Raw genomic sequence first — 26,370 nt, forward strand, 5'->3', positions numbered from 1 at the left:
ACGGAAGACGACGATTAGCAATATTAGCCTAGCCCTCACTGAGGTTAACCCAGACATGTTGCTGCGAGCGCTCGGTCGCCGTAGTGATAGCTGACTCTCACACACACACACACACACACACACACCGAACCCCCTAAGAGAATGACAACACTCTTGTGTGTGCATGTGTGTGAGAATCAATCTGGAAATGCCTGCCGAGATCTTTGAAGGTCACCGCAGTAACCCTGACGCTGAGCCTCCATCCGAGGGCTAATTATGACGAGTTGCGAGTTGTCCACATTTCACCCCGATTGCCGGGGCGGTGGCGTGCGCTCGTGGAAGCCGTCGATAATCAAAAACAGAAAAGAGCTGGGAAATTTCACGGCGGAGATGTTTCATTTCTGATTTGCATGCAAAATGTAAAATAAAGGCTCTACTGTTTCTATGCGAACACAAATGGCCATGAAATGAGGCTTTAGATAAACACTCTGGTTTCATTAAAAGACAATTTGTGCTTGGTTACACTGTTATTTTTTCTTAGCAGTGATATAAAAATGTTGAATAATAAATATCTGTTTTAATGAGAAATGAGAATGGCCAACACTTGTTTTTCTGTTGGCTCGCTAGTTCACAGATAGAAATAGAGAAGTAGGCGGACTACATTATTCACATCATAGTGAGCAAAATGGTGGAACACTAAAACGGATTCCTCAATTCAAACAGTTAACTATTCATTAGCTGAACCGCGTTTACGTCATCCTGCGAGCCAGCGATTCGTTATGTGGCCTTTGATGACATCAGCAACATTTTGGAGCTCCATTCATAAACATCAAGTGTTAACATTGCATGGCTGCAGGGGAACCAAAACACCAACTTTCTTTTTTAAGGAGCCCGGGAGAGATACAAAAAAAAAAACAATCTAAGCAACTGTCAGCCATGATTGCGCTTGCCATCCAAGTGCTAAATCGCAAGGTAACAAGGCAGCTAGCTCCCGCCTACATCCTAGCTGGTGTCAAGCGGCACATTTATACCCAAATGGTTTTGCACATCCAATTTGACATGTATCACCTATCGCACATTTCCAATCGGGGAAATGCTCCCCTCCACTGCCGAGCCAGGTATACCTGTCCCGTCCCGTCTAACCTTTAACCTAGCAATACTTCCTGGGGTGTGGATGTCCTTTTAATAGCACGCTGACGGGCCAAAGAAGACATAACAACATGACAGCCAGCCGGCCTCATGATATACATAGTCCTGCTTGATATATGGCCGCTCCTCGTCTGAGGATTAACATACATCAGCGTGGCGCACTAAAGTTGTCCCTAGATGGCCATCAAATCACGGCTGGTGAATTAAGGATTAGAGCCGAGAAAAGGGTGGCTGTCCGAAGGAGAATAACTCATGAGTCATAGATGCCACTTTGGACCACTGAGGGGGACAAGACAGATGATCGTTAGCTGTTGTTGACTTCAGAGTCCATACAAAAAAAATAAAAAGACTCTTTTTTTTCCATTATTAAGTAAGAAAAAAAGCACAAACTTGGAACAAGTGTGTTTTGGGTTGGATGTACTGTATTTCTCTCATGGAGTATTGTCGGTGAGTACTCGATTTTTATCGGCTAAATTTAACACTGATGGACTGCTGACACCTTTATTGCTGTTGTGGTGGAAAGTGTTCCCCCCCGCCCCCATCGCCCGACACCCCGGGAACCCTGCAGCGACCACAAGAACATGTTAGAGCCAGGCATTCCTCACATGGCAATGGGACACGTTCTACTGCCAAATTCTTGGCACAAACTGTAAATACAAACTGCAGCGATACCGATATCAGGTTCCTATGGTATAATAATTGTGAGGGAAAATATATACGTATATTTGTTTTTTTTTTTCCATGTAACTGTACATCCAGCTTGTTATTGCAGAATGCTACAATAGCAGCATTTTATTTTGGTGACTGCCGAGGTTCGTGAGAGCGACAGCTGACGTCGGGGCGTGAGCTCTTCAAAACACAGCTGGTGTGTCGCCAAGCACACGACAACACATGCACACACGCACGCACACACGCATCCACTCACACCGGGTCTGCGCAGACACCTACGCAAGCCATTAGCATTAACGGCAGAGCACTCCTCTCATTTTATTGTGGTCGAGATGAAGAGACACATACTTGGGAAGGATTTCCAAGCATTCAATTAAATGCTCGCAAGCTTCAGTGCACCAAAATCAATAGCAACGTTCACTTATGGAAATGAGTTGTTGTGATGCAAAAATTCCCTTCAGGCTGCCGCTGCTGCTGCTGCTGCTATGCATCACTGGGCGGTGCACATTAACTGGAATTTATCTAGCGGTATTAAAACAATAGTAGTTAAACTAGTGGATGAGTCCAAGCAACAAATGTGATGCCTTGTGGGAATTTAAGATGAAATCAAACTGAATGTAGAACACAATTTAAACTGGAGCATGACAATATTAAGGCACTACACAAACAAAGCCGCTATGTAAAACATGCCAATAATCATAATGCAAGGAATATATCAAATGTCCTCGAAACACAGCCGATTCTCTATTCCTAAAAAAGGCGGGGTTTGTTATGAATTTGCAGAATATGTCCCAGCACCAGAGCTGAGTGGGCAACGTAAACAGCACATCAAAATCTGGACCAGACAGGATGAATTTTTAATAGTCCCACTAGACGCTGGCTGGCGCGCCAAGAAACAAACATTTAGAACACACACAATCAAGCAGAAAATCGGTGTAGTCTGAGTTATGAGTGTGCTTCCTTGCATTTCATCTTGGGCTCAATTCCTCAAAGCATTTGCTAAAAGTTGTCATTGTAACTCGTCTAATATAGGCAGCGAGCACTTCGATGGAGTTAATGCAGCACTCTAAATTGCTTCTGCAGCGGGTTTTTTAAACTATCGTGGAAATTTAGAGCAGCAGAATTACTCCGATTTTTTTTTTCCTGCTCACCAGTCACTTGTTGCTAGGCAGGGTTTAAAGGGCTCATTCATAACTGCCCCGCAAGCCATTAAAATAATTGTACTGCATTGCTTCACAAAACTGTTTCAATAAAATAACAAAAGTGTCATTTGAATTTACAATAAAAATGCAATAAAACCTGCTCTGATTTGTGACCACTTGTGTCATTCACCACAGGGAAACAATTGTAAAGGCGAGGCGAGGCGAGGCGAGAACATGTGCATGCCACAAACAGTCCCATCAAATTGTGAGCTAGATTAGATGACAAAGCTAAATGTCACAAGTGGAAGTTACACAAGACGGGCGGGGGCAGGTACACTGCAACGTCAACCTTCTACTTGAGCTGTTTGGACAGAAACAATTGTACAATCCTGACAACTGTCATCTCTAAAGTGCACTTTAACACGCATGTGTTATGCCTTGCTGGGGGGAGGAGCTTGAAGCTGCCACATCAGCTGCCGCTCGCCAAAACACACATTGTATGTACGTCGCTTGTACTCGTATACACTCTCTAATTTCATGTGGGCAGGTTGTCCTCCGTAGGGCAACATAATTATTAATTAACAACCTTTACGGCGCTTCCAAAGCACTCGCGGAATAAACAAGAAGAAATGCTGATATTGAACTCCGCTACGTGGGAACAAAGTTATCCAGTATGTGGGCTTAAGCAGTAAACATCCCCGTGTCCTTAGCTGAACTACAAGCTGATCGAGCTGAATTAGGAGTCGGGAGGTGTGATCAAAAGCCCTGGTGCAGGTCTTTTGGAATCATTCGGAGCCAATGTCTTGAACTTATTGGATGCCAATGAAAATGATGTTGCAGTAAATCAATGACGGACGTGACCGGAGCAAGAAACACGCTGAGGGGAGAGGGTTTGGAAATTGGCCCTTGTGCCATCAATGGAATTGGGCCTGTGTGATACCAAGGAGAAGAAATGAAACGTAAACAAAGCAGATGTTAGCAGGAATGCTAAAGAGACTTTACTTTAGGCAGAGATTGTCCCCATACTATTAGAAGTATTTTCCTCTCTGAATCTACCAACGCCATGTTTCCAGCAGCCTCTCCAACAGACGTCATGTTACAAAAGCTTCTACGCTCCTCCCTCCCACACGCATCTCCACTAGCAGAGGCATCATGTAAGAACTTCTGGAGGTGGCATGATGCAGAGTACATAAACTAGACGATTAGATAACCAAACAGCGGAGAGGAAGGAGAAGAAGCACAGCAACACAGAAAACAAGCTTTACATTCAGCAATGCCATTCAATAATAACGGCAGGCGCCCTTAAGTGATTCGTTCCCATATTGGAAACCGTTTTAGTAAGACAAAAAGGGCAGTTGATTAAGCAAGACAGGTGCTTTTTTCTTTTTTTCCACTTCTGTTATTTAAGTAAAAACAACAATATCGGGGGCCTTTCTAGACCACTGTAGTTGTGTCCAGAATGTGGACCCGGTCGGTATGCTATCTGGTGTTTCTGGGAAGACACTTGACGTTTTCAGCATCTACTGATCTCCCTCTACAATTATCCTCTTAAAGCCCTAACGGAGACTACAATGGCTTCCAAGAATTAGGACACAGCTGCGTGTCAATAGCAACAGGCTGGTTTGGCTTCCGCCTTCCTCTTGCATTCTCACATCCCCCCAAAGAAAGTCTTTCCACCCGCAGCCAAACGAAGACACATCTCGTTCTTGACACTTGCGGACTTAGCCGGCCGGCCGATCCAGTCAGCTGAACGCGGGCGGATCTTGTTTCCACCTCTCTAATACTCCTAACGAGCCTCTTCCCTCAGCAGCCGAGTGTGAAGCCTACCAAAGTCACCCAACGGTATGACGCAGACGTCCAGAATATAACACGAGTGGAACCTCTAACATGGTTTCTTTTTTTTTTTATATAAGGGGACAGGCAGATCAAAAAGCTGTCCAAATGGCAAACAGATCCTGTTTCATAAAAATCTAATTAGGCCTGTTAGATGATGCGACTGGTGTTTACACATTTTTAGAGGCAAAATAGATAAACGGAGCATGGAAGTTGTCACGAGGTTAATTACCATCTGCGTTTGGTGGGATTACAAGAAAACTGATGAACAGATTTTCAAAGAAGGTTGTGGTTTAGGCCCAGAACAAATCCACAATTATTTTTTCCGTTTGGACCTTTTTCTGAATTTATCAGTAAGATGATACGTTTTTGGAATAGTTCAAAGTAGTTAGTTGTAGTCAAGTTTGTGATGATAACGATATTTCTCAGCAAGAAAAACATGAACTAAGCAACATGACATGCTTGTACCGAGGAGATCTTTGGTATATCACCCTTCCATTTGAACTGGACACACGGACGGCACCAACACATCAAGGTCAAAGCAGATCACGCGAGCACCCACTTATCCGTCCATCCGTCCATTATTAAGGCGCTTTAAAAACCCCTTCTGCTTTCACCTGAGACGGAGCGACAAGACTAGCTTATTTACATCTCAAATATCAAAGCAGCTCCCGGCCGCAGCCATTATGAAATAAAACACACTGCAGTTGGGGAGAAGTGGGGACTGACTGCTTGCCGCCCCCCACTCATGTGAGTCAGAACCATGATTCAAACTAAAGTAGCCCACTATTTCGTACAAGTGCATGGATGAAACAGACAGCTGGGAGCGAGTGAGAGTGATTCTCAGGCAAACCAGAGCTGGCGCCGACCCCTGCTGAGATTTTGGCAAATGAAGCGAATTAAGCCAGGAAGGGTCTGCACAACCACTTAATCGGAGATACTTCAATCAGGGTGAGATGGAGACCTTTGGTGACTTGTCAATCAAGGGCACATAGAGAAGCATACACATTGACATCTAGGGACTGTTTGGAGTCAAATTATTTGGGATCCGATCCAACAAAGAGTACACGGAAATTCAAACTCTGGTCTTTGCAAGTATGCACAAATTGAAGAAAACATCACCCCCTTACCTTGCTTTTAACGTTGCAGTGGCAGCACACGGTCCACAGGTACTTGAGGGTCCTCCACAGCAGGATGATGAAGAGCCCCCCGAAGAAGGTCACCATGGAGGAGGCGAGGAACGCCCACCACATGCGCTGCCCATTATTGTCACAGGGCACCTCGGACGAGAAGGGAATGACGACGTCTTGCATCTTGAAGATGAGGATCGAGGAGTCGGCGGCGGCGGCTTTGGGCGGCGGAGGGTCGCTATCGCTTGTCCTCATAGAGCTGGCGCTGCCATGGGGGACCGTGCCATCCGCCTCGGCTAGCATGGGGGAGCCTTGGAGAGCCTTGGCCGGCGTCCCCAGCCCCACTCACCAGCCATATCGCCCGGGGAACCACGAGAACAAACAACCTCCCCCAATTGACTCTCTTGCTGGAGATCCCGTCAATTGTTTAGCGTCACGTGAAAAAAGCAAAATAGCCGCAGCTGCGCGGAGGCATTTAACATCCCAATTGGCAGTTGGAGTCGAAATCAGACAAGTGCGGGTCACCGTTCGCCATGGAAGACGACGACGACGACGGCCTGCCTGCAGCCGCCGGTGACAGCTTTCGTCCCGCAGGGGGGTAGCGGTGGGGAACAACCTTCCACAACGTAAACACTTTAACACTGAAAATGAAACAAGAGATGAATAAAACGCTCCACGCTTGGGACACCTTGCACTAGCCGTCTTCCATTCGGTCCTTTTCCCCCTCCGCCTTCGATGACACTTCTGACAGGCGACTGTTGCGGGCGTTTGTGGCCAAAAGAGCCGCGGAGGAGCTCTGGTGCTCCGGTGGCCGTCGTCAGCCGAGTAAAGGAGGCTGCATGGATTCGACTAGTGGACGACTGCGTGCATGCGTGCACAGTGACTGCGAGAGAGAGAAAGCGAGCGAGAGAGAGAGAAACGGGCGTGTGCCATGTGTGTTCGTTAGTGTCTCCCTCACAGCTGTGCGCCTGTCAAGAGGATGCGAGAACGCTCCACAAGGGGGCGCTAATAAAACCGAAAACAAAAAGTTCAAACTATTTTTTTAAATCATGTTAAATGAACGCAAAAACTTGCAAACTTGTTTATCTTACAAAATATACCTTTATTTTAATTGCACGGTGATTGTTCATGTGCACGTCTTCATTTAATTAAAGGAGTTGTATTTTATACATGTTTTTCATTATATTCATTGAAGAAATTCCAAGTCAATTGTGCCAGAGTACCTCATGATTCTACTTGTCAATCAAATCATTACGTGACACTTTCATTAAGCATAGTGCTTCCATTTTCCCAGTTGCGAGTGTTTGTCTTTCCATGCGTGAAGTTTTCATTAGGTAAACAACTAAAGTGTGATGAATGTATTTTCCGGTCATTAAAGATCACATAATAGGCTAAAAAAAATAAACAGGTGCAGATTGGTGAGGCGCAACTGTAGCAAGAGCACAGAGCATGTGTAGCGGGGCCTAAAAAAGGATAGATTGGAGGAGAAACAGCTGTCTGGGGTCCTGAAAAACAGGCGACCCCGGGGATGCCTGGTGGGCACATGCACGCTGCCACATGTGTCACCAGCCTGCAACAATAGAGAGAGAGCCCGCCCTTGATGCAGGTGCATGTCAGGGGTCAAGCATAAGTCACAATTCATTCATAATGGGTGTCCTAATACTTTTACCTATAATTAGTTTCTTTTTAAGTCATATTTTATATTAAATGTTTGGGGGGGGGGACCCTCTGAAGGTTTTTAAAAGTTAAATCATGCTACCCTTAAGAGGGGGCCACAGTGAGTTGATCACACGATATATTTTATTATATATTTTTTTAGTATATTTTATCCATATTGAGAGGTTTATAATTTAGAGCATTTGTAAAATATTTTAAGTTTTGAATATCCAAAGTTGATAGCATTTGAAAGCAGCGGTTTATAATATAAATACGTACAGCAGTATAGCCTAATAGTTAAAGGGGACGCCCCCGGCTGGCAAGATGAGGAACTGCCACAGAGGAAGAGGTACTGCTTTACCATTAAACTTCACTGCATTTTTTTTTTAATGTGCAAAAGAAGTCCAACAATGAAAGTAGCCAATTACATGAATGTACCCAATGACATGCCCTGTGAGCACACGGCTTTTCAAATGATGAAAACACTTTAATTAAACACTGATAGTTGTGATACGGACAAAAAACAAAAGACTTTTATTATGTTAATGTCTCAACATACAAATCACATTCTGTTCATAAAAAGAGACGTTCAATCAGTACCTGCATCGCATCGACAACCATACATGTAATATACGGCATTTTCCTCTAACGTGCTAGTATCTACACAGAAAAATAGTAACATTACACTTTAGACTTTTTTTAGTTTTTTTTTTTTTAAGCCCAATAGACAAACTGGTGGACCAAATTTCCTCTGAAAAACTGTGCAAGAATAGATAGATCCCTTTTTTTTAAATTTTTGAATAATTCAAATATGTGTTCCTTTTTGATCTCGTCAGAATAAAAAGGCCCTTGATGAAATGTACGGAACTGATGTGAGACATTGAAAATAAAATATTAATTAGTTACAGTAGAAATGATAGTACCTAGTATTGGTAGCCTACTGAAAACCTGGCAACAGTTACATGTTTACAGTTCACAGCTGAACAAGTGCAAAACAAACGTAAAAACGGCTTGAGTCGTTTTTTTTTTTTTTTTAGTGGAGTTTTGGCACGAGAAAATTGTTTGCGGGAAGGCCGTCCATAGTTCTTCCTCCCTCCTCAAAGCGAAATTAAATAACAAATGTCACTCAACGAATGATGACTTGAAGATATTACCCTGCAAATGTTGCTTCATACCGTCTCTTCTTTTCAAGAGTACATTGATAGGTGACTGACAATTAACCACAAAAAGACAAATAAAACCAACATGCTAACTTGACTGCCAGAACTTCGTAGGCACGTGACCTAGTGAAAATACACGGAATATATTCTTTTCTATATAGATTTATATACTGTGTGCGTGTGTATATATGTGTGTGTATATATATATATATGCATATATATATATATACATATATATATATATATATATATATATATATATATATATATATATATATATACATATATATATATATATATATATATATATATATATATATATATAGTGTTTTTTTTTTTTTATGTGTGTCTGCATATTCTATGTTGTTAAATACATGTTAAAGAGACAGGAGGATATAATTACACAGTGGTCTGTCTAGCCCTGGAGTGCATTCTGAGTAGTTGAACCCGTTTGGAAGCCATATCGGCCTCCGACCTTCTTAAAAAACAAACAAAAAAAATACAAGTCGGCCATTGTCACGCGCTCGCCGCCACAGCCCCGTGTCGGAAGTGAACAAATACACACACACATACAAGTCTACTTGGGGGAGGGGGAGGGGGCTGCTTGGAGATCAGGCGTCTTCTACAGAAGGCACTTTCCGAAAGGCCCGTGATAAACGCTGGCACACTCCCTGCTACTACAAAGAGGAAACAATGCATAGAGCTAACGTGCGGTTGCCGTCCGTCGGCGCGGGCAATGTGAGCGCAGCTACAGTACGTCATGACAACCGCCTTAACACTCGTTACAACAACAACAAATACAACAGACTTGAGCACAAACGAAATAGTTGTCAGTCGGGTGCATAATTGTGTGGTGGGGTTCGTCCGTGGGAACTGCTACACCGAGTGAGAGTTAGGGCCATGATGAAAAGCACCAAAAAAAAAAAAAAAAGTCTTCGCATTACGAGAGGAAAACATCGTTTTACAAGAATAAAGTTATATTTATGTCATATTATGGAGGGGAAATGTCAGCATTTTCTAAGATTAAAGTGAAACTAAAATAATACAGGGGCAAGAATAAAGACATAATTGTACATCATAATATAACACGCAATGTGTTTGTCTCATCACATGACAAAAATCCAAAAATGAAAAAACTCTCAATTCAGTCAAATAAAATGGTAGTGTTTAAAAAAAAAAAGCTAAATAAAGCAAAATCATGTTTTAACATAAAAAAACGGGCACTATTCGTTACCTTTTTATATAAAGCAAATAATTATGTAAATATCTCATTATTTTTCCTATGTACAAAAATAACCTTATTCTTGTAAAATGACAACTTTTTCCACTCTCATTCTATTCCATTCCGATTTGAATTTTTTTTTTTCCTGTCCCATACTTTTCCTTCCCACCTTTCGGCATGGCCCCAATGCTCCTTTGCTCGGTTGTGAACATAGTGTTAAGGTTCTGAGTATACAACAGAGGGCGTGGAGGCTGGATTAGGCTCACTAGAGTCAATATTGATCACACACACACGCATACGCAATTTGAGCACACATTCAGCACACACACACACACACCACCAATGAGTCCTTCAGGAAGACTGAATGAGCTTGAAGGTGGAGAGCCAGTGCTACGTGCCTGCTCTGAAGGACTTGGAGAAAATAACGAAAAATAGATATCAATAATTTACAATGTAGTGTACCTTATGTATGTTGTGAGGAAGCTTTCATGAATTAGTGTTGAGGACCAGCGCTCCTTTTGCCTCGCTAAGGGCAGCCGAGCGGAGTCCACAGGACTTTACTTTGTTCTTGATCCACTATGGTCATGATCTGAGTGCAAATGTACGGGAGGGAGCCGCCTTGGACAATACCTGCGATGGAGACGCGTTGCGTTAAACACACCGGAGAAACGTATACGCGTGCACACGGACACACCTGTGAAGAACTTGCTATAGTCTTGCTCGATCTTCTGCGCGCTTTCGTACTGCTCCTTGGAATGTTTCTGAGACACTTTGTCTCGCAGATAAACAGGATCTTTCTGCTCCCTGGGGACAAACGTAGACAGACCATTAGCTACGAACGGATAGAGGGAGATAGTGTTAAATTGTTTTTCACCATTTCTGTTTTCCTGAAGACAAAAAACAGAGCTATCTTTCAAAAAAACAAGATACAAATTCTATTCTAAAAACAGTCTTGCTGAGATGACATCTTTTAAGCTGTGTAGGCACATTGTCATTGATTTATGAGAATGAACATACAACATTGACATCCAGCCATTTCCTTGTGTGTGTTATGATGCCACTTACTTGATCTGCTTGGCATTTTTGTAGCGAACAAAGACAACAATGGGATAAATGTGAACGCTGTGGAGTCTCTCGATGGCGTGCGGCGCAATGTCCAGCAAACAGTGACAACCCTGCAATGAAAAACAAACAAATCCCTCATAAACCAAAGGGGATTAAAAAAAAAAAAAAGATTTGCTGCTTGCCGGCATCTTTATTTCACGTCCGACATGAAGTACAATAAACCCTTATGGCAAGAGATTAAGAACAGACAAATGCAGAGTTATCATGTCGGATTAAAGCTTGCTGAAATGGGGCAAGTACCTTCTCTGTTATTTCCTTGATGGACGCGACTGTGGTAACGTCAAAATGGCCGCTGCGGCGCTTGTAGTCGATGAAGAGGCAGTCCTTGACGCCACGCTCAATGGCTTGTTGGGACGCCTTCATCACCTCTGCAGAAACAAAGAGAAATGAAAACATTTCGATTACATTGTTTTATAAAAATGACTTGGGCAATTATGCTATTGGAAATAATGTTAGGTATCTTCAGCCATCTAGTGGAAGAGCATTGTTCTGGATCATTCCCTGTGCAACAATAAATACAAAAAAAACTTCACCTAGCACACATCTGAAGAACTTCCCCGGAGACTCTTTGACTAGCATCTCTTTGATGGGGTCCGTCAGCGGGCCAAGGACCAGAACGGGTCTAGGAGAGGCGCACTCCACTTTCTGGACTCTCTGGTAGGCCAGGCTAACGCAGTCTATAAACACAAAGTACACGTGTGACGATGACATCAGCGGGGACCTCTGACACCGCTCGCTCACTTGCTCGCTCGCTCACCTTCCAGGAAGGGGATGGAGTCGGTGCTGATGGCATCCAGAGCCACCGTCTCCTTGCTGTCTTTGGAGCTGCTGCGCTTGTGCTTCTGCTTCCTCCTGAAGAAGGAGCGGCGGGCGGCGGCCGAAAGCGTCTTGCCAGATTCCTCCTTCATCTCGGTCACGCTGTGCCGGCGGTAGAACTCTTGGTCCATCCTGGAACATCGGAGTTTGTGTTAATTGTTATTGTACTCCGTGAAATCAACTCAAGTGCATAAACGTGGAAAACAATGTAGCCATCGAGAGCATCTTCCAACTCTGTAAATACTGAAGAATTAGTCCATTATCGCTTATTTCAATAAAGTTTTGGATTTACTGGCGATCAATTATTAAGCTTTTTTTTGTTTGTTTGTTTCTATTTATGCACCCTGAATGAATATCAGGATAAAAGTGTTTGTTTTCTCAACGCACATGTACTTGCTGGGGATCTGCCCCCTCTGAATCTGCTGCGCGTTCTCATCCAGCTGCCAGGCCATCCATGTCCCAAAGCTGCCCTTTGGTAACGACTCGTCCACGTAGAGGATGTCGTCCTTCTTGAACGTCAGGTCGCCCTCCGCCTCGCCCACGCGGTCGTAAAGTGCTCTGGATTGGAGGGGAGTAGAGATGGCCGGTTATGTTGAAGATGGTGAGGAGAGACGAGCGGCAGTTTGGCGAGTGAACTCGACAACGAGGACGAGTTTATCCACACGTGCTGTGGGCCCTGCTCGTGTCCCGCTGGAGCCTCCTAAGTCATTTCCCCCGAGCAGCCTATCTTTGCCAGCCAGGCGGACCGAGTGTATTTACTGCACATGACATCACCAGCACGCTTACCTATATGACAAGTGACTGCGGCAGCTGCTATAACACGGCTCCCCACCCCTCCCTTTTCTTTCGGAATCAGATGATGATTCAACGATGTTTAACTACTATAGTACAGCGCCAACTAATGCTGAGGAACACTTACTGTTTGCTGGTATCAGCAGCCTCCATGAATCCTGACCTCTTATAAATAAGGCACAAAAAGCCTGAGCGGCAACTAAAAAAGGATGTTAGTGGTGGCGTGCGTGCAGAAAGTAGAGATGAAGTCACCTAAATCGGACATTTAGAATCACAGAAAGGATGAGGGACGTAATTGGTTAGATGAGAAAAATCCCTGCTTGTTCAAGGGCCGCTCTGGTGGCTGCGCTATTAATAGCAACGGATCGTGGAACCACATGGGGAGCATGTGTGGTGCAATGTGCAAGTGTGTGTGTGTGTACCTAATATAAAAGCCATCTCCTGGAACATCTTTGAGCACATTGAAGTCATCCGCCCGATGCTGCACCTTGAACGTGACGGTCTCGGCCGGCTTCAACATCTCCACGTAGACTTCTTCCGCTGTCTTGTTCTTCATATTCACCGAGTTATACTGCAAAATAAGCCAGGGGCGAAAGAAAAGGAGTGTTATTACTGGCGGTGCGCGTTTACCTGAGAAATCATTTGCTGCATCTTACGTGGGCGGCACAAGCTTTTAGCGGAATTAAAGAGGCGCCATATTGATTTGAGCCACCGGGGAGGAAAAGAGCAAACAGGAGGGAAGATTGAAGGACAGAAAGGGTGACGACGCTGAATGCTAATTCCATGAAGCAGCTCCATTCAGAGACAAAGGTGGCGCGCCAGGAGATATTTTGGTATTTTACACGCAAGTACATTGCCCCATTGCCCGAGTGAGATGACAAAATACTGGCGCTGAGATCAATTCAACTAATGAGCAGTTACAAAATGAAAGGGGCCTTTTTTATCTGCGCTAATGACAATGGCTTCCCAGTCCAGCTCTTTATAAACCGCTGTTGGAAATCTACAGAAGACATGAGGAACAAAAAGATACTTGAAGTAATCATTTAGCACTATTTAGGTACGGAACTGCCATACCTCCAGAATGAGGTCGCCGGGTCGCAGGCCGTCGGCTCCTCTGGCGGGACTGTCCTCATCCAGACTGTCTACGTAGACGCCTCGCAGGTTCCCGCCACACAGCGTGATTCCCACCTCTACTCCCGGCCGGTGCACCGTCACTAGCCGCGGCTCGCCCGCCTTCTTGTTGCTATCGTAGTGCGATCTGGGAGGCAACAAGTGAGAGAGAGCGATATGGCGTGACCAAAGATGGTTTTGCTTTTTAGTCCTTTCGAGACTGGATTTACCTGACATAGTTGCGGGGGCTGGTGGTGGGCGTGGTTTGCTTGGAGGACGGCGTGAGGGTGCCCTCGTCCTGCTCGCTGAGCGTGTCGATGGCGGAGTGATTTTCCGGGGTGGCGGCTCCGCTGCCCTGCGGTGTGGACTGAGTACTGACTGGCTCGAGGCGGGAGCTGTAACCAAGCAGAGAAGCTAAGCAAGAATGCGCTTAGAGTGTTTTCCTATGGGTTATTGCTGCATTAAAGTCAAACCTTACCCCCAAAAAATGTACAAAAACAGATATGTGTGTACCTGGAGCGAGAATGGTTGCCCAGCTGGTACATGTGTGGGTTGTACTGGGCCATGATGGTGATGGTGTCGCACTGCTGGCCAATGATGAGTCGAGCCTGCTGCTCCGTAGCGTTTCGCAAGTTGATGCCATTGAACTGAAAAAGGAAGGGTGAAATTAAGTTTGCATAACCCACACGCTATCAAAATAAAGTAGGCTTGGGCTAAGTAACTTACCTCCAGTAACTGGTCTCCGTACTCCAGGCCCGCTTGGTGGGCGATGCTGCCTCCAGTTACTTTGGAGACGAAGATCCCGCCATTCTCCCCGCTTACGATGGAGATGCCCAGAGGCTCAGCGCCTTTGTGCACGATGACGTTGCGGGGTTCCTCCAGGTAAGGCCTGCGAGGAAATCATTTGCTTTAAAGTGGACATCACTATTTGAGGAAAATTGCTTGTTTTCATGTGTATAACTTCAGCTTCGATTGAGTTACCGGGAGGAATCCCAAAATGATTAGCGAGTGATGGGTGTGTGCGTAACCTCTACAAACATGACAGGATTGGGCATGGCACGAAATTCCATGAAGGAACATCAGAGGGATGGATTAGCAGCCAGAGACGAGGGCCAAAGAGAGTGGCGTACAAACACGGCCAAGCCCAAAAGCTCACGGTTGAGTAATACGAATAATGCCGTTGCGTAACATACACACTGCAGACTGCAGGACCACTCGGCTTGCAGCCAATATACACGCATGCATATTGACCGTGTGGAAGACACATGCAATATCGGAGAGGGATTTCCGCCACGTGAAGGGGGACAAGTGCAGACAGGATCAACAAATGTATTATGAATACAGTGGTGCCTTGAATTAGGAGCTTAGTTTGTTCCGTCACCGCGCTTGTAACTCAAAACTCTTGCGTCCCAAAATATAACAATTTTTTTGCAAAATGTTCTTGAATAAGAAAAATAGCACTAGCTGTATTGCACTACATGAACAGTAATAATATAATTCAATAATAGAATATATCAAATGAAACTGCATCGTGAGATAATTATTATCTTTGTACCTTGGCCACAAGGGGGCAATATAACGCATGGAAGAACGAAATCGAGCTGTCACTATTGCTAAAATCTCGTACCTCACATTTTTGCTTGAAACTCAAAACGTATAGTAGTTCAAAAAAATGTATTCACATGTTGACTTATAAGTCAAAGTACCACTGTATAGTCAAACAGAAGTAGCTATCTAACAAGAGGCCTCCTCCTGGGATGTTCTAATGCAGCATGCAGACGACTAGCAATCTAAACAAGCGTTCACATCTACTTTTGCATTCAATATGCCGCACAGGATTTTCTGCCTCTGCCCGTGGCATCTGCCGAACAGCAGACAAGCGGGTGAACGGCGGGGGGCTCGGGTACAGGGGACGGGAGGGGTCGAGAGGAAGGCGTCGCAATGCCAACGGCGCCGTGAGGCAAAACGAACCTGAGGCACCTGAGAGAGGAGAACCTCGGCCTCGCGGCCAGAGGAATCCTCAGAAAAGATCGGTTACGGTAAAGCGATCTGGAAACCGGAGGTGTGGCGGAGAAGCGGGAGGCAGATAAGAGAGGGAGGACACACAGGCATCAAAGTGAGACAGCAACACACGTGTGATTCACTGAAGGCTGCTGTCGTGCCAAATGAGAGCAACAACAGAGAAGCAAATGATAAGCACGGGAGATGGAAATTCTTAATATCGCTGAGGGGCCGCAGTGGCTCTGACAGTGATGGACCTGTTGCTTGGCAACACCTTTGGAGTCTTCAAGGAGCATCTCGGAGGCAAGTGTTCGAGATGATCCTTATTATCATCCTCTCCGTCACTCACTCCGCGTCATCTCTTTTAACTCAGTGCGCTCCCACAACAGCGAGCGCTCTCATCAACTTGACAGCAGAGCCAAAAACGTCACCAAGCATTAGAGGAATGCGGACGCGGCGCCCAGACGGGAATCGACAGATTAGCGCTTCCGTACCTGTCCTTCCTGCGCTCGCCGACCGGCACCGGGCTGACCGAGATGCGAGGTAAGGTGGAAATGGAGCCTTGCGATTGGTTGCTGGCGAATGACGACGTCTCCAGGTTGAGCGGCGACTGCGGCGGCGTGATGAGGCTGGGGCTGCTGCACTCTGAATGCGAGAGGGAGCCTGTGTGGGGAAAAAACGAGAAACAACGCCTACCTATGAAAGAATTTGAACATTTTACTCATGATTGCCGTACCTCTGTCTGAACCCAGCATGGAGCGAGGATAGCGGGGAGTGGAAGGGATCTTGATTCTCTCTGCCCGGTACTGGACATTATTAGAAGAACCTGTGGTGGAAAGGTAGATAGCAGAGGAATGAATGGGGGCAACGTCCGAAAAGTGGATCGGGACAAGGGAGTGTGCGACCTTCACACGGACGTGCATGCGTGCGTGCCAGACTGACCGAGTCGTGCGCTGGAGGGCAGTGAGTGTGTACCGTGTGACGCTCGGCTGCCGCGTGACGACGACGACGATTCGGTGAAGTCGCCGCCCCGCTTCTGCTGGCTGAGATCCAGACTCAAGCGACCCTGATGTTGAGGGCTGGCAAAGGAAGAAGAGGCATGAAGCTTTCGGAAATGAAATTATGCAGACGGATTGCATGAACGTGTAAGATGTTTCACAGTTAATTCAACTGACGGGCTGACCCCAACAGCCACTGTAAAACATTGAAGCAAAGCCACACTAACTGAATTGAATTATTCGCTTTTGCCCTATGGGGAACAGATTCATTTGAAACTATTAGTCATCAGTAGAAGCCAAAGAGGGAACACTAAGAAAAAGACTTGCTCGTTTTGATAATAACCGCAACCTAAATCAGCGGCTGCGTTGGAAGGCCGATGACATCATAAGGGTAAGTGAAGGTTGTCCACCGATGAGCCCTTGCCCCCTCCCCGCCAACCTTTTTTTCTTTGTTTTTGTTGGCTATTTTTCATCCAGCCCTTGAACCAAAACGGGAAGTGCAGGGAGGAGATCACCTGGTGGGCGCGTGCTGGTGGCAGATCTGGGAGGCGACTGACGGACAGTTGCCGGTATGGACGCGATGGCTGCGCACCGTGTACACGGGATTCCTCATCACGGCCGTCACGGCGGGGCACGGAGACAGACCCCTGTGGGCCGAATCTGACAAGACAACGGATGGTGACGCGGTGAGTTGGTTCGAGGTTGCAGATGGAGTGGTTGAGAGACTCACTGGGAGGGAGGCCGCCGTTGTAGACGGTGGGCACAAAGCCGACGCTGTGCCGATGGGAGCGGCTGGGGGAGGAGCGCAGCATGTCCCGTGGCTCCGGTGAATGCTCGTCAGAGTAGCTCTGTGACACATGACAGGAACTGGTGAGCGTTCTCCCCTTCAGGCAAGAAAACACCATCAAGCACCACGAGGGGGGGCGGCGGTATGACATTGTGGTACTTTAAAATAAACATTTATCTCCACCGTGAGAGCTTTTGTGGTCCGGGGGCTGTCTACTTCTTGGCTCGCCGGTTGACTGAGCCCCGGGGAGTGAGTCAGCTCCCGGGCTGGGTGCTCGGTGTCAGTGCAGTACTATCGATCACTCTGACACGCTGGCTCAAAAAGCAAAGTCCTTTGGCACAATGTAGAAGGGGCTGTAAATTGTGAGGGTGGAAAAATATGCAGGCTTTGGCCTGCTGGGAGGATGCCAAATGTGTCTCTATGTTGAGGGCCCACACCTCTGAACAACATAGTGTCACTTTAATAAACAAGCTATTGATCTATCAGAGGGGAGGAGGCGTGATGATTTGAACAATGGTGATTTAGTGCATTGTTATCCGAGTTTTAATTCACTTAACGGACTGACCTGGAATGCGGGAAGAGTGATGGTCTGTGGTGTCATCCTGCGGCGAAGGGCGGGGGCCGATTTAGGTCGCGGCCTTTTCACTTCTTGATCTTCGCCTCGGGTTCGCCCGATGTCCTCGTCGCACGATTTCCGCGAAGTCAGGACTTTGCCGTCCAGGAAGTAGTGGTTGCCGTTTCTGTCTCGCTCCCGCTCGCCCGCCGCCGTGGAGACGCCGCCGTCGCCTTTGCCGTCGGATGTGATGGTGCAGTCGGACGTGGAGCTGCTCTGATGTTTGTGTTTGAACTTGAAGGAGTCGCTGCGGGTGGGGGGCGTCGGCGGGGTTGGGGTGGGAGTGGAGGAGGAGGAGTGGGAGTCGGTCTTTGAGGGCTGGGGGGAGTGCGACGCCGCTGCCGCTATCTGATTGGCCGCCATGTACTCCATCTTAGAGGAGGGCGTCTCAGGGCGTTTGAATGTGTCCGGGTCGAAGATGGACTTCCTCTGCTTGGGGGATTTGTATATGGAGAGCTGCGCTGCCGCCGAGAGTGGGCCGCTGTTATCCGGCGCCACCGACATGCCCCCCACAACCATCTTTGGCCACGTTCCTCCGCTGTGCTTCCTGTCCTGCGCCGTCTCCATGGTGAGGCAGTCAGGTGCGGAGACGGGCTCGAACGGCAGCGAGGACGGCGCCTTGGAGTAGGGACAGCACTCTTGGAAGGCGCTGGGGCCGTAGCGGCCGGCGCCCAAGTCGGACGCTGGCCGCAGGCTCGTGGCGTGAAGAGAACCCATGGAGAAGGGTTTGCCCATGTCCCCGTAAAGCTCATCGGGTTCCCCTCGGTGCTTCCTCCTCTCGCCGGAAATGCCGCTCGTCCCCATGTCGGGGCAGAAGATGTCCGTCTGCGTGGAGCTGTTGTGTTTGAGGTTGCGGCTATTCCGGGAGTGGATCTCAGACAGGTGGATGCGCCCGTTGGACTTGTCTGATGAATCACGCAGACTCTCAAAGATGTTCTGGCCGGATGTACTGTGAGGAAAAAACTGCGAGGCAGAAGGCAGACATGTCAACCGCTGCTTGAATTGAATCAAAACGTGCCTTTCGTTACCCAAAACTTTGTGCATGTCACAATTAAAAGAAATGAATCCCGATTAACAAAGAACGCACCATTCTCACAAGACCCACTTACTCAACTGCTATGTAGGGCAAGACAAAAAAGTAGGACGAAAGGTCTTTGAAGGATTCATGAAAAGAGGCTGAGAGAGCAAGTGTGCGACCCACCTTCATGAGAGAAAGGCTGAGAGAGTCTCGGCAGTTCCTCAGCAAGGCCTCGCACTCTGTCACCGACTTGTTATCCAGAGCGATGCCATTTATCTGGGGAGAGGAGACGACAGCAAGAAGGACGGGTCCTTCTTCATTAAGGTGCTGCGTTTTCTGGCCTGACATTTCCTGTCAGGTGTGCGCTTTGTTGTGGATGGCGGTGCGCTTGAAAGCGATGTAACGCAGGTGACAGCGCAACGCCCGGGGATTGAAACATTTTGTCAGCGGCGGTGGAAGGGGAGGGCGGCGGAGGAAATCTAGGCCAGCGTGGTTCAGCGCGCAGGACCTCAATCGGCCCATTTCCATGACAATGCTTGAGAGGGATTGTTGAAATAAGACGCTCGGAGATAAGAAATAGAGGGAGGATGTCATATTGGGCTAAGATTAAAGTTGGTCTGAACAAGGAGATGAATGCATTTGATCAAGTCGTGAAAAGTGTCTTTTGCCTTCCGGGTTTGACATTCAAGCACTCTTCCCAGCGCTGAAGCGGACATCTTTTCTCAAATCACATTACTGGTCAATTTTTGTACGAGACAGAGTTTCAAGCGTGATTACGTAATAGATTAAACTCGAGGCGCAATTTGTAGTCATCTTATTATCAGTGCGCCATTTCACCTCCAGAAGCGGCGTGAGCATTTAATCGAAAATAAAAGAATTCACTTGGGGGTTTTTTTCCCCCCCTCTCTACTTTCCATAATTATCTGAGTTGCGTGCAATGGGAGAGAAAAAAAAAAGCCTGGATTTGAAAGTCCAAATAGATTTTGAGTCAGATACAGTGTGATAGATGTAACAGAAGGCAGCATATATATATTTTTTTTTTTAATATGAGGAAGCGAGGGAGAAGATTTGTGAAAAGTTAGCGTATGACTCACAGCGATCAGTCTGTCTCCAACAGCGAGTGTGCCCTCTCTGGCTGCCGGACTGCCCTGCACCACGGTGGTGACAAAGACGCCGTTTTCTAGACCGATTCCGCTGTCTGGAACACATCCGATAATAGCAACTAAGTACCCGTGGGATGAATGTTGTCAAATTCTCAAGCTACCTTTGTGGCCCATGAGGTTGATGTGAACGGGAGTGAGCAGCCTGCCCCCGAGAGATTTTCTCCTTCGTACCACCATGTTGATGAGCCCCCCGATATTGAGGACCGCCTTCATCACCTGCTTCCTGTCCTTATTGGTCAGGTCGATATCGTTTATCTTCAGTAACCAGTCGTTCACCCTGGAAGCGCAAAGAAAGACGTCAAGTCTTACTTAAGGGACGTCAACGGGAAGCTCCCAGATACGAGCGCGCTCACCTTAACCTTCCGTCTGCAATACTTCCTTTGTCCACCCGCGTCACAAATATTCCACAGTCTCCCGGTAAATATGGATCATTTACCCCCTCGGCTATATCGAACCCAAGCGCCTTCAAGTCCATGTCGTCCTGTAAATTGCACGCCTTCAGTAAATGTCCTTAACTGTCACACAAGTATAGGGGAAAGTTAAACACTGCGGTAATTACAGTTTTTCATTTGATTGTTTTACCTTCCTGGCCAACAAATCCAAATCAGAATTGTGAGAAAAAGTCAGAATCCTGTCAACATGTTTTTTTCTTCACCGGCCCTTTTTCTTTTTCGTAGGGTTGGGTTACATTGTTTCAATAAAAAAATGGTACAATCCCTTGAATTGTATTCAAAGATAAAAATAACCTCCGAATTGAATCCAAACCAGAGGGCAACTCTTACCCTGTCCTTCTCAAATTCCACAACCTCGGTCTCCCACTCAAGGGAATCGGTGTCGATGGCAGAGTCGTGAGAGCTGTGGGCCATCAGCTGACAGAAGTGGGCCTCCTTCTCCAGCTGCCCTTCCATTTTCTCCCTTTAAGAAGCAACATGGTCAAAGGTCAGCCGATGGAGGATGAAAACAGATGTCAGCTATATTTTTAGTGTGTGTCCAGTAGTGTGCACATAATGACATTTTCAATAAATGCAAGCTTGCTGCATTTTTTGTTTTTGCGGCTTTCTGCTTTGTGGCCTAGAAAATCATATGCCTACTCATTAATCTTAATATCTGCTTTCTGAGTGATGCCCTGAAGGTATCTGTGACCTTAAAGCAGCAAACTGCAAATTCTTTTGACTAATGTTTGTTATTCACACTACAGGCCAGCAGAGGGCGCTTTTGCACGCCATATGATCAAATACTGTCCAACTAACAGTTTTGTTGTAGGATTACATTTTTAATCTTGGCATGTGTGCAAATGCCGGAAAACAAGTGAGTGAGCCCTCTCCCGCCGTCATCTGTGAAGGCACAAAATTACAGCTTATGCCCAACCACACGCAGAGCGCAACAACCAGCTTTTAAATACAACAAAGGCAGCCAGCCGCAGGACAGACCGCATTGCTCTGTACTCGCTCACACGGAGAAGGAGGATTTTGCTCGAGGTTCTTGAGTTCATTAGTCTTTCCGACATTTATACACGATAAGCGATGACCAGAACAAAACGACTAACTTCATTTCTTTGAGCTCTCGCAACGCATCGTTCTTCTGCTTCCTCATGTCGTCCAGATTCCGCAGCGCGTCGGCCAGATCGCTGACCGCCCGATCTCGTTCCCGGCGCAGGTTGTCACACAGCGTCCTGTGGAGCGGATGCGGAGAAGGGTGACCTTGTGAAATCTAGTAAGCTTTCATAAGAACCGGCCAAGTCACAGCGGCCACACCTGATGCTCTCCCTCTCCGCCACAATTTTATCCCGCTCTTGGAAAGCCCAGTCCCGTCGACACTTGGCCACCTCGGTCTCCTGTGAGGCCTCCTTCAGCTCCTGGGACATGGCCTCGTACTGTTTCCTCAGCATCTCAATCTCCTTGTTGGCACGCTCCATGTCGAGTGTGGCAGAGTCTTGTTTCTGCACGAGTGCATTTCATTAGTTGGCCATATGTCATATTCGACCTTGACTTGTTAGATTTCAGATAAATAAGAATTGCTGATGAGATATATTGCAATTCAATGAGGTCCTGTTGAGGCTCTATCGTACGATTCTATTGCGGGCCGGCTCACCTGCCGGGCTTGATAGTACTCCCGAAGGAGCTGATCCCTTTGAATGATGGCCTCGGTCCTCTCTTTGCGTGCTACGTCTCGCTCCTCTCGGACCATCTCGATGTCCTTGCAGGCCTGGCTCAGCTCTTTCTGGGTCTCGGCTTTGTCCTTCACCTCGTGGCAGTACTTCTCCAGCAGCTCGTTCCTCTCGCAGATGGCCCTGTCGCGGTCCACCAGCGACGAGTTTAATTCCTGCAATGGGAAAATGAGGGGAAAAAAGTCAAGCGTTTAAACTCAAGAGTCATCAGCGGACCGAGCCGATGAATCTCCCTGGCGGGCGGGCGGGCGGGCGTCCGTCCAGCACATTCAGAAACACATTCAGAAACATTCTTCAAAGAGGACGAAAGGTGAAACTATATTTATTCCAGCACATGGTAAGTTAATGTTTCATCATCTTCCTGTAAGAAACTCACTGATGCGTGCTTCAGGCGGAAACTAAAAAGGTACTTTTCCACTATGGCTAATATGTGCAGGCAACATCCCAGCTGCTTCAAATACACACGTCCAGCTGCATAGCGTACCTGTCTGAGCGCTTCCAACTCCTCGCTGGCCACCACCCTTTCCGACGAGGTGTTTTTCAGTCGGGCCTCGGCCGCCTCCAGCTCCGTCTGCAGCTTGTCCAGCTCCTTGATGACCTGGTCGCGCTCGCTCATGATCAGGCGGTATTCGTTGAACACCGAGTCGCGCTCCTCCTTGTACTTGTCGCAGTCCTTGGCCGATTTGAGCTGTAGGTTCTTGTAGCGCGTCACCTCCGACTGCAAGCGCTCCATCTCGCGCTGGAGCTCCTTGTTTTGAGCGGACGACTTATTCAGCTCCTGCTGCACGGAATCGAACCTGGTGGGATGACATTGTAGACGTGCAGATTGTAAGATGATGGTGAGCAAAATATCTTTATGCTTCAATCCTGTGGAATTATGTCTTGTATTTTCCAAGGACAAGCAACAATGACTGGATTAGCTTGTACTAACAGGAATCATCACAAAGTACTGACATGCTTGCCCTTGGCAGGCTTCCCTCTCAAAAAGCCCAACAGTTGGCAAATCAGATGCTGCTTTGAGATGAAGAGCTTGTTTGAAATAGACCGTGAACATAAGGGCTCGGGTGTTTCACGCATATAATGGACACAGGTCTCGCTTTCACCTCCTCATGGAGGTGGAGTACTGCTGCTGGTAGTGCATTGCCGAGTCCCTCTGTATGAGCAGCGCGTCCATCTGCTTCTGCAGCCGTCGTGTCTCCTCCTCGGCCTGCTCCAGGCGGCTCAGGTCCGTGTTGTGCGTGGCCACCTTCTCGCCGTAGCGCTTGCTGAGGGCGTCGTAGTCCTTCTTCACGCCCTCCAGCTTGTCCATGGCAGTGTCGTACAGTTTGTTCAGCACCTCCGAGGAGCCCTTTTCTCGCATGACCTGCCATGTACGACAAACATTTGGATTCATTGGAGCCAGTTTCTTTCAAACTGATCTCAATGTATTTGCATTCAACCTGGGTGTTGTGTTTTGAATTGGCAGCAGGTGGCAGTAAAGAGCAAGCATTGCTCTATCCTTTCACAGCCACATAAATCACAACATTCACGCTGACCATGTGTAGGTTGAAGAGGAGCACTATACATTATTTAGACGTGCCAGTGCACATGAGTGGAGCAGCGAACAAGTCAAATCAAAGGGCTCGCAATATCAACAGTAGCGTGTGTCCTTGAACGTGCATTACTCATTGGAGTGAATATCTCATTATAGTGATCTTTCTGAAAAGGCCTGCTAAATTCGTGCGGGAGCGCCAATGGTCGGGGGGGCTGTGTTGACCTTGTCTACGCAGCGTATATCCTCATCTTGTAGCAAGATGCTTTGGGGCCGTGTGTCCCTTGGCTAAGCCAAAGCCCTAGTATTTTCCCTTTTGTAGAAATGCTCTGTGTGTACATTTCCCCTTCAGCTTGGCTTACGATGTGCACTTAAATACTGTGCTATCCCCATAGGTACACTGCAGAGGAGTCCTATATGGGTCAGAGCACCCTTTGTTGACCAGAGTGCAGCAAAAGTCACTTATTCAATACACACTAGAATCAAAGAAAGACCTGGGCAATCACTTGCTATCCATTCAATTGTCACTGGGCAATGTTTGAACTCATTCACTGCCATTGATGGCTATAGACGTCAAATATCCATTTTATCTGGGCTGGCAGTGAAGACGTTAACAAAAATGTTAAAGGATATTTTAATAATATCTCTCACGTGTAATTTTTTTTGTGAGCATACCTGCTGCTGCTGCAGTCGGAGGTCGGACAACTCCTTCTGGTCTTGACCGTGGAGCCGCTGGAGCTCCTCGCAACTCTGCTTGAGGTGATTGTGCTCTCGGACCAGCTGAGCGTTGTCCCGCCGCAGCGTCTCCATCTCCTCCTTGAGCTGCGTCTGTTCGCCCAGGACGCGGCTGTGCAGCATGCTGGATGAAAAGCGAGCAGCCAAAAAAGCGGGCATGAAGTGACATGCCAAAGGTAAATAAAAGGCTACGTGATTTGATTTATGGCCCCTAAACATAACCCTTTTTGGTCAATGCAACCCAAAAAGACAAAACACACACACACACTTCTAGATCATACATTTAGGCATCTGGTCTACTCACTGGTAGAAGTCAGCCTCTTTGACAGCCTCCTCGCAGCGCTTCAGTGTTTTGGTGTGCTGGTTCTGGAGAGACTGCAGATCTGCCATGGCTCTCATGCACTGGCTTTTTAAGCGCTCATAGTCATGGCTGGCTTTGGAATTTGGCCTTAAAAGAGAGACGCCACAAAAAAAAAAGGAGTCAACAGGGAGAATAGCGGAGACATAACCCGACCTGGGCGCAAGGACAGTACAGAAAGGGTTGAGATTCTTCTCATAGGTGGGAACCGCGGTACTGATAAGAAATATTTCGATGATGTGCATAGTTGGCCTTGGAAAAGGAGGCTTGGGAGGGGGTCGGCTTTCTACCTGCAGTCATCGAATGTGGTGCCAGGCGACGCCAGGGCCAGACGCTTGCGGAGTTCGTCCCGCTCCCTGGTCACCTGGCGGAGCTGGAACAGGACGGTGTCCAGGTGGTCGGCGGGCGGCCGGTTGTCATTGATGGCAGGGGGCGGGGAGGACGCCTCGCCGTTAACGGGCGACCCTGTGACAGCCATGTCGTGGTCGGACACAGGACAAACCTCATTAATGGGAACATACACTTCAAATACAAACATGTTTACCAGCAATTGTGATTTTTTTTTTTTCCATCTTCACAGTGCCTGGTGCTGGCTAGTATCGTCAATCATGTCAGGAAGCACGTACTTATCTATATCCGAGCGCATGTGGTTTTGAAAAGAGCTAACCGTTCAATTTCACCACTGCAGAGGCTAAGTGGAACGAACGAATTTTACCGTGAGTTGATTTGCAACTTGAACAAGGGCTTGTGATTCTAACATAATCCTCTAGGGTTTCTGTGGTTGAGTTCTGATGTGCTGTATATCCCGCCAGATGTATCTTGTAATTACGAAATGTGTAATCAGTGACGGGGGAATGTTAAAAGTGAAGCTACATCGCCATTTGGTGAGTGTGTGTTTTTGGTGTGGTTTCACAGAGCATTCCTTTGGTTCGACTCGACTTACTCTAAAGGCTTACAACACACTTTGGATTCTCTGCCAAAGAAACAAGCAAATGTGTCACTAAGCGGTCGGCGCTATACAAAGAAACACATCCATGGCACACAGACTTGGGGCAGGAAATTTGAGGATTATGTTCATCTTTGACTCAACATTTTGGCCCTTCTGGAGGTTTATGTAACGCAGCTGAGTCATTTGGACCTTCGTCAAAAGCAGGAAAACAAGCACGCCGCTGATCTCTTAAAGAAAGGGGGAAGGACATAGCTTTTCGGCGCCCCA

At 47.1% G+C, this 26,370-nt stretch overlaps 2 protein-coding genes across 35 annotated transcripts in view; both read right to left on the reverse strand.

Annotated features, from left to right (window-relative positions):
- Positions 1 to 6,975, reverse strand: part of kcnma1a (potassium large conductance calcium-activated channel, subfamily M, alpha member 1a) — a 98,989-nt gene extending 92,014 nt beyond the window's left edge. For 4 of the 33 annotated variants that reach the window (XM_049736974.2, XM_049736978.2, XM_049736977.2 and 1 more), the window contains exon 1: positions 5,903 to 6,962. In XM_049736974.2, the coding sequence (XP_049592931.1) occupies positions 5,903 to 6,205 (303 nt within the window). In that variant the 5' untranslated portion in view covers positions 6,206 to 6,962. Of the gene's footprint in view, positions 1 to 5,902 lie in introns of all 33 variants that reach the window. The other 29 variants (XM_049736969.2, XM_049736968.2, XM_049736966.2 and 26 more) reach the window with 18 other exon arrangements.
- Positions 6,976 to 8,069: 1,094 nt separating this feature from the next.
- Positions 8,070 to 26,370, reverse strand: part of dlg5a (discs, large homolog 5a (Drosophila)) — a 29,607-nt gene continuing 11,306 nt past the window's right edge. Inside the window, exons 3-33 of one of the 2 annotated variants that reach the window (XM_068652665.1) lie at positions 25,445 to 25,619; positions 25,101 to 25,244; positions 24,737 to 24,920; positions 23,634 to 23,893; positions 23,015 to 23,327; positions 22,455 to 22,685; positions 22,118 to 22,302; positions 21,910 to 22,035; positions 21,146 to 21,278; positions 20,717 to 20,844; positions 20,465 to 20,640; positions 20,295 to 20,398; positions 19,384 to 19,476; positions 18,135 to 19,145; positions 17,513 to 17,630; positions 17,298 to 17,442; positions 16,760 to 16,863; positions 16,521 to 16,610; positions 16,279 to 16,447; positions 14,510 to 14,672; positions 14,297 to 14,430; positions 14,014 to 14,178; positions 13,748 to 13,931; positions 13,096 to 13,244; positions 12,269 to 12,439; positions 11,823 to 12,013; positions 11,599 to 11,742; positions 11,306 to 11,433; positions 11,006 to 11,115; positions 10,635 to 10,744; positions 8,070 to 10,570 (exon numbers count right to left, since the gene is read on the reverse strand). In XM_068652665.1, the coding sequence (XP_068508766.1) occupies positions 10,467 to 10,570; positions 10,635 to 10,744; positions 11,006 to 11,115; positions 11,306 to 11,433; positions 11,599 to 11,742; positions 11,823 to 12,013; positions 12,269 to 12,439; positions 13,096 to 13,244; positions 13,748 to 13,931; positions 14,014 to 14,178; positions 14,297 to 14,430; positions 14,510 to 14,672; positions 16,279 to 16,447; positions 16,521 to 16,610; positions 16,760 to 16,863; positions 17,298 to 17,442; positions 17,513 to 17,630; positions 18,135 to 19,145; positions 19,384 to 19,476; positions 20,295 to 20,398; positions 20,465 to 20,640; positions 20,717 to 20,844; positions 21,146 to 21,278; positions 21,910 to 22,035; positions 22,118 to 22,302; positions 22,455 to 22,685; positions 23,015 to 23,327; positions 23,634 to 23,893; positions 24,737 to 24,920; positions 25,101 to 25,244; positions 25,445 to 25,619 (5,642 nt within the window). In that variant the 3' untranslated portion in view covers positions 8,070 to 10,466. Of the gene's footprint in view, positions 10,571 to 10,634; positions 10,745 to 11,005; positions 11,116 to 11,305; positions 11,434 to 11,598; positions 11,743 to 11,822; positions 12,014 to 12,268; positions 12,440 to 13,095; positions 13,245 to 13,747; positions 13,932 to 14,013; positions 14,179 to 14,296; positions 14,431 to 14,509; positions 14,673 to 16,278; positions 16,448 to 16,520; positions 16,611 to 16,726; positions 16,864 to 17,297; positions 17,443 to 17,512; positions 17,631 to 18,134; positions 19,146 to 19,383; positions 19,477 to 20,294; positions 20,399 to 20,464; positions 20,641 to 20,716; positions 20,845 to 21,145; positions 21,279 to 21,909; positions 22,036 to 22,117; positions 22,303 to 22,454; positions 22,686 to 23,014; positions 23,328 to 23,633; positions 23,894 to 24,736; positions 24,921 to 25,100; positions 25,245 to 25,444; positions 25,620 to 26,370 lie in introns of both variants that reach the window. The other variant, XM_049736959.2, reaches the window with a different exon arrangement.

Source organism: Syngnathus scovelli, chromosome 12 (assembly GCF_024217435.2).
Source record: "Syngnathus scovelli strain Florida chromosome 12, RoL_Ssco_1.2, whole genome shotgun sequence".
In the NCBI taxonomy this organism is placed as follows: domain Eukaryota; kingdom Metazoa; phylum Chordata; class Actinopteri; order Syngnathiformes; family Syngnathidae; genus Syngnathus; species Syngnathus scovelli.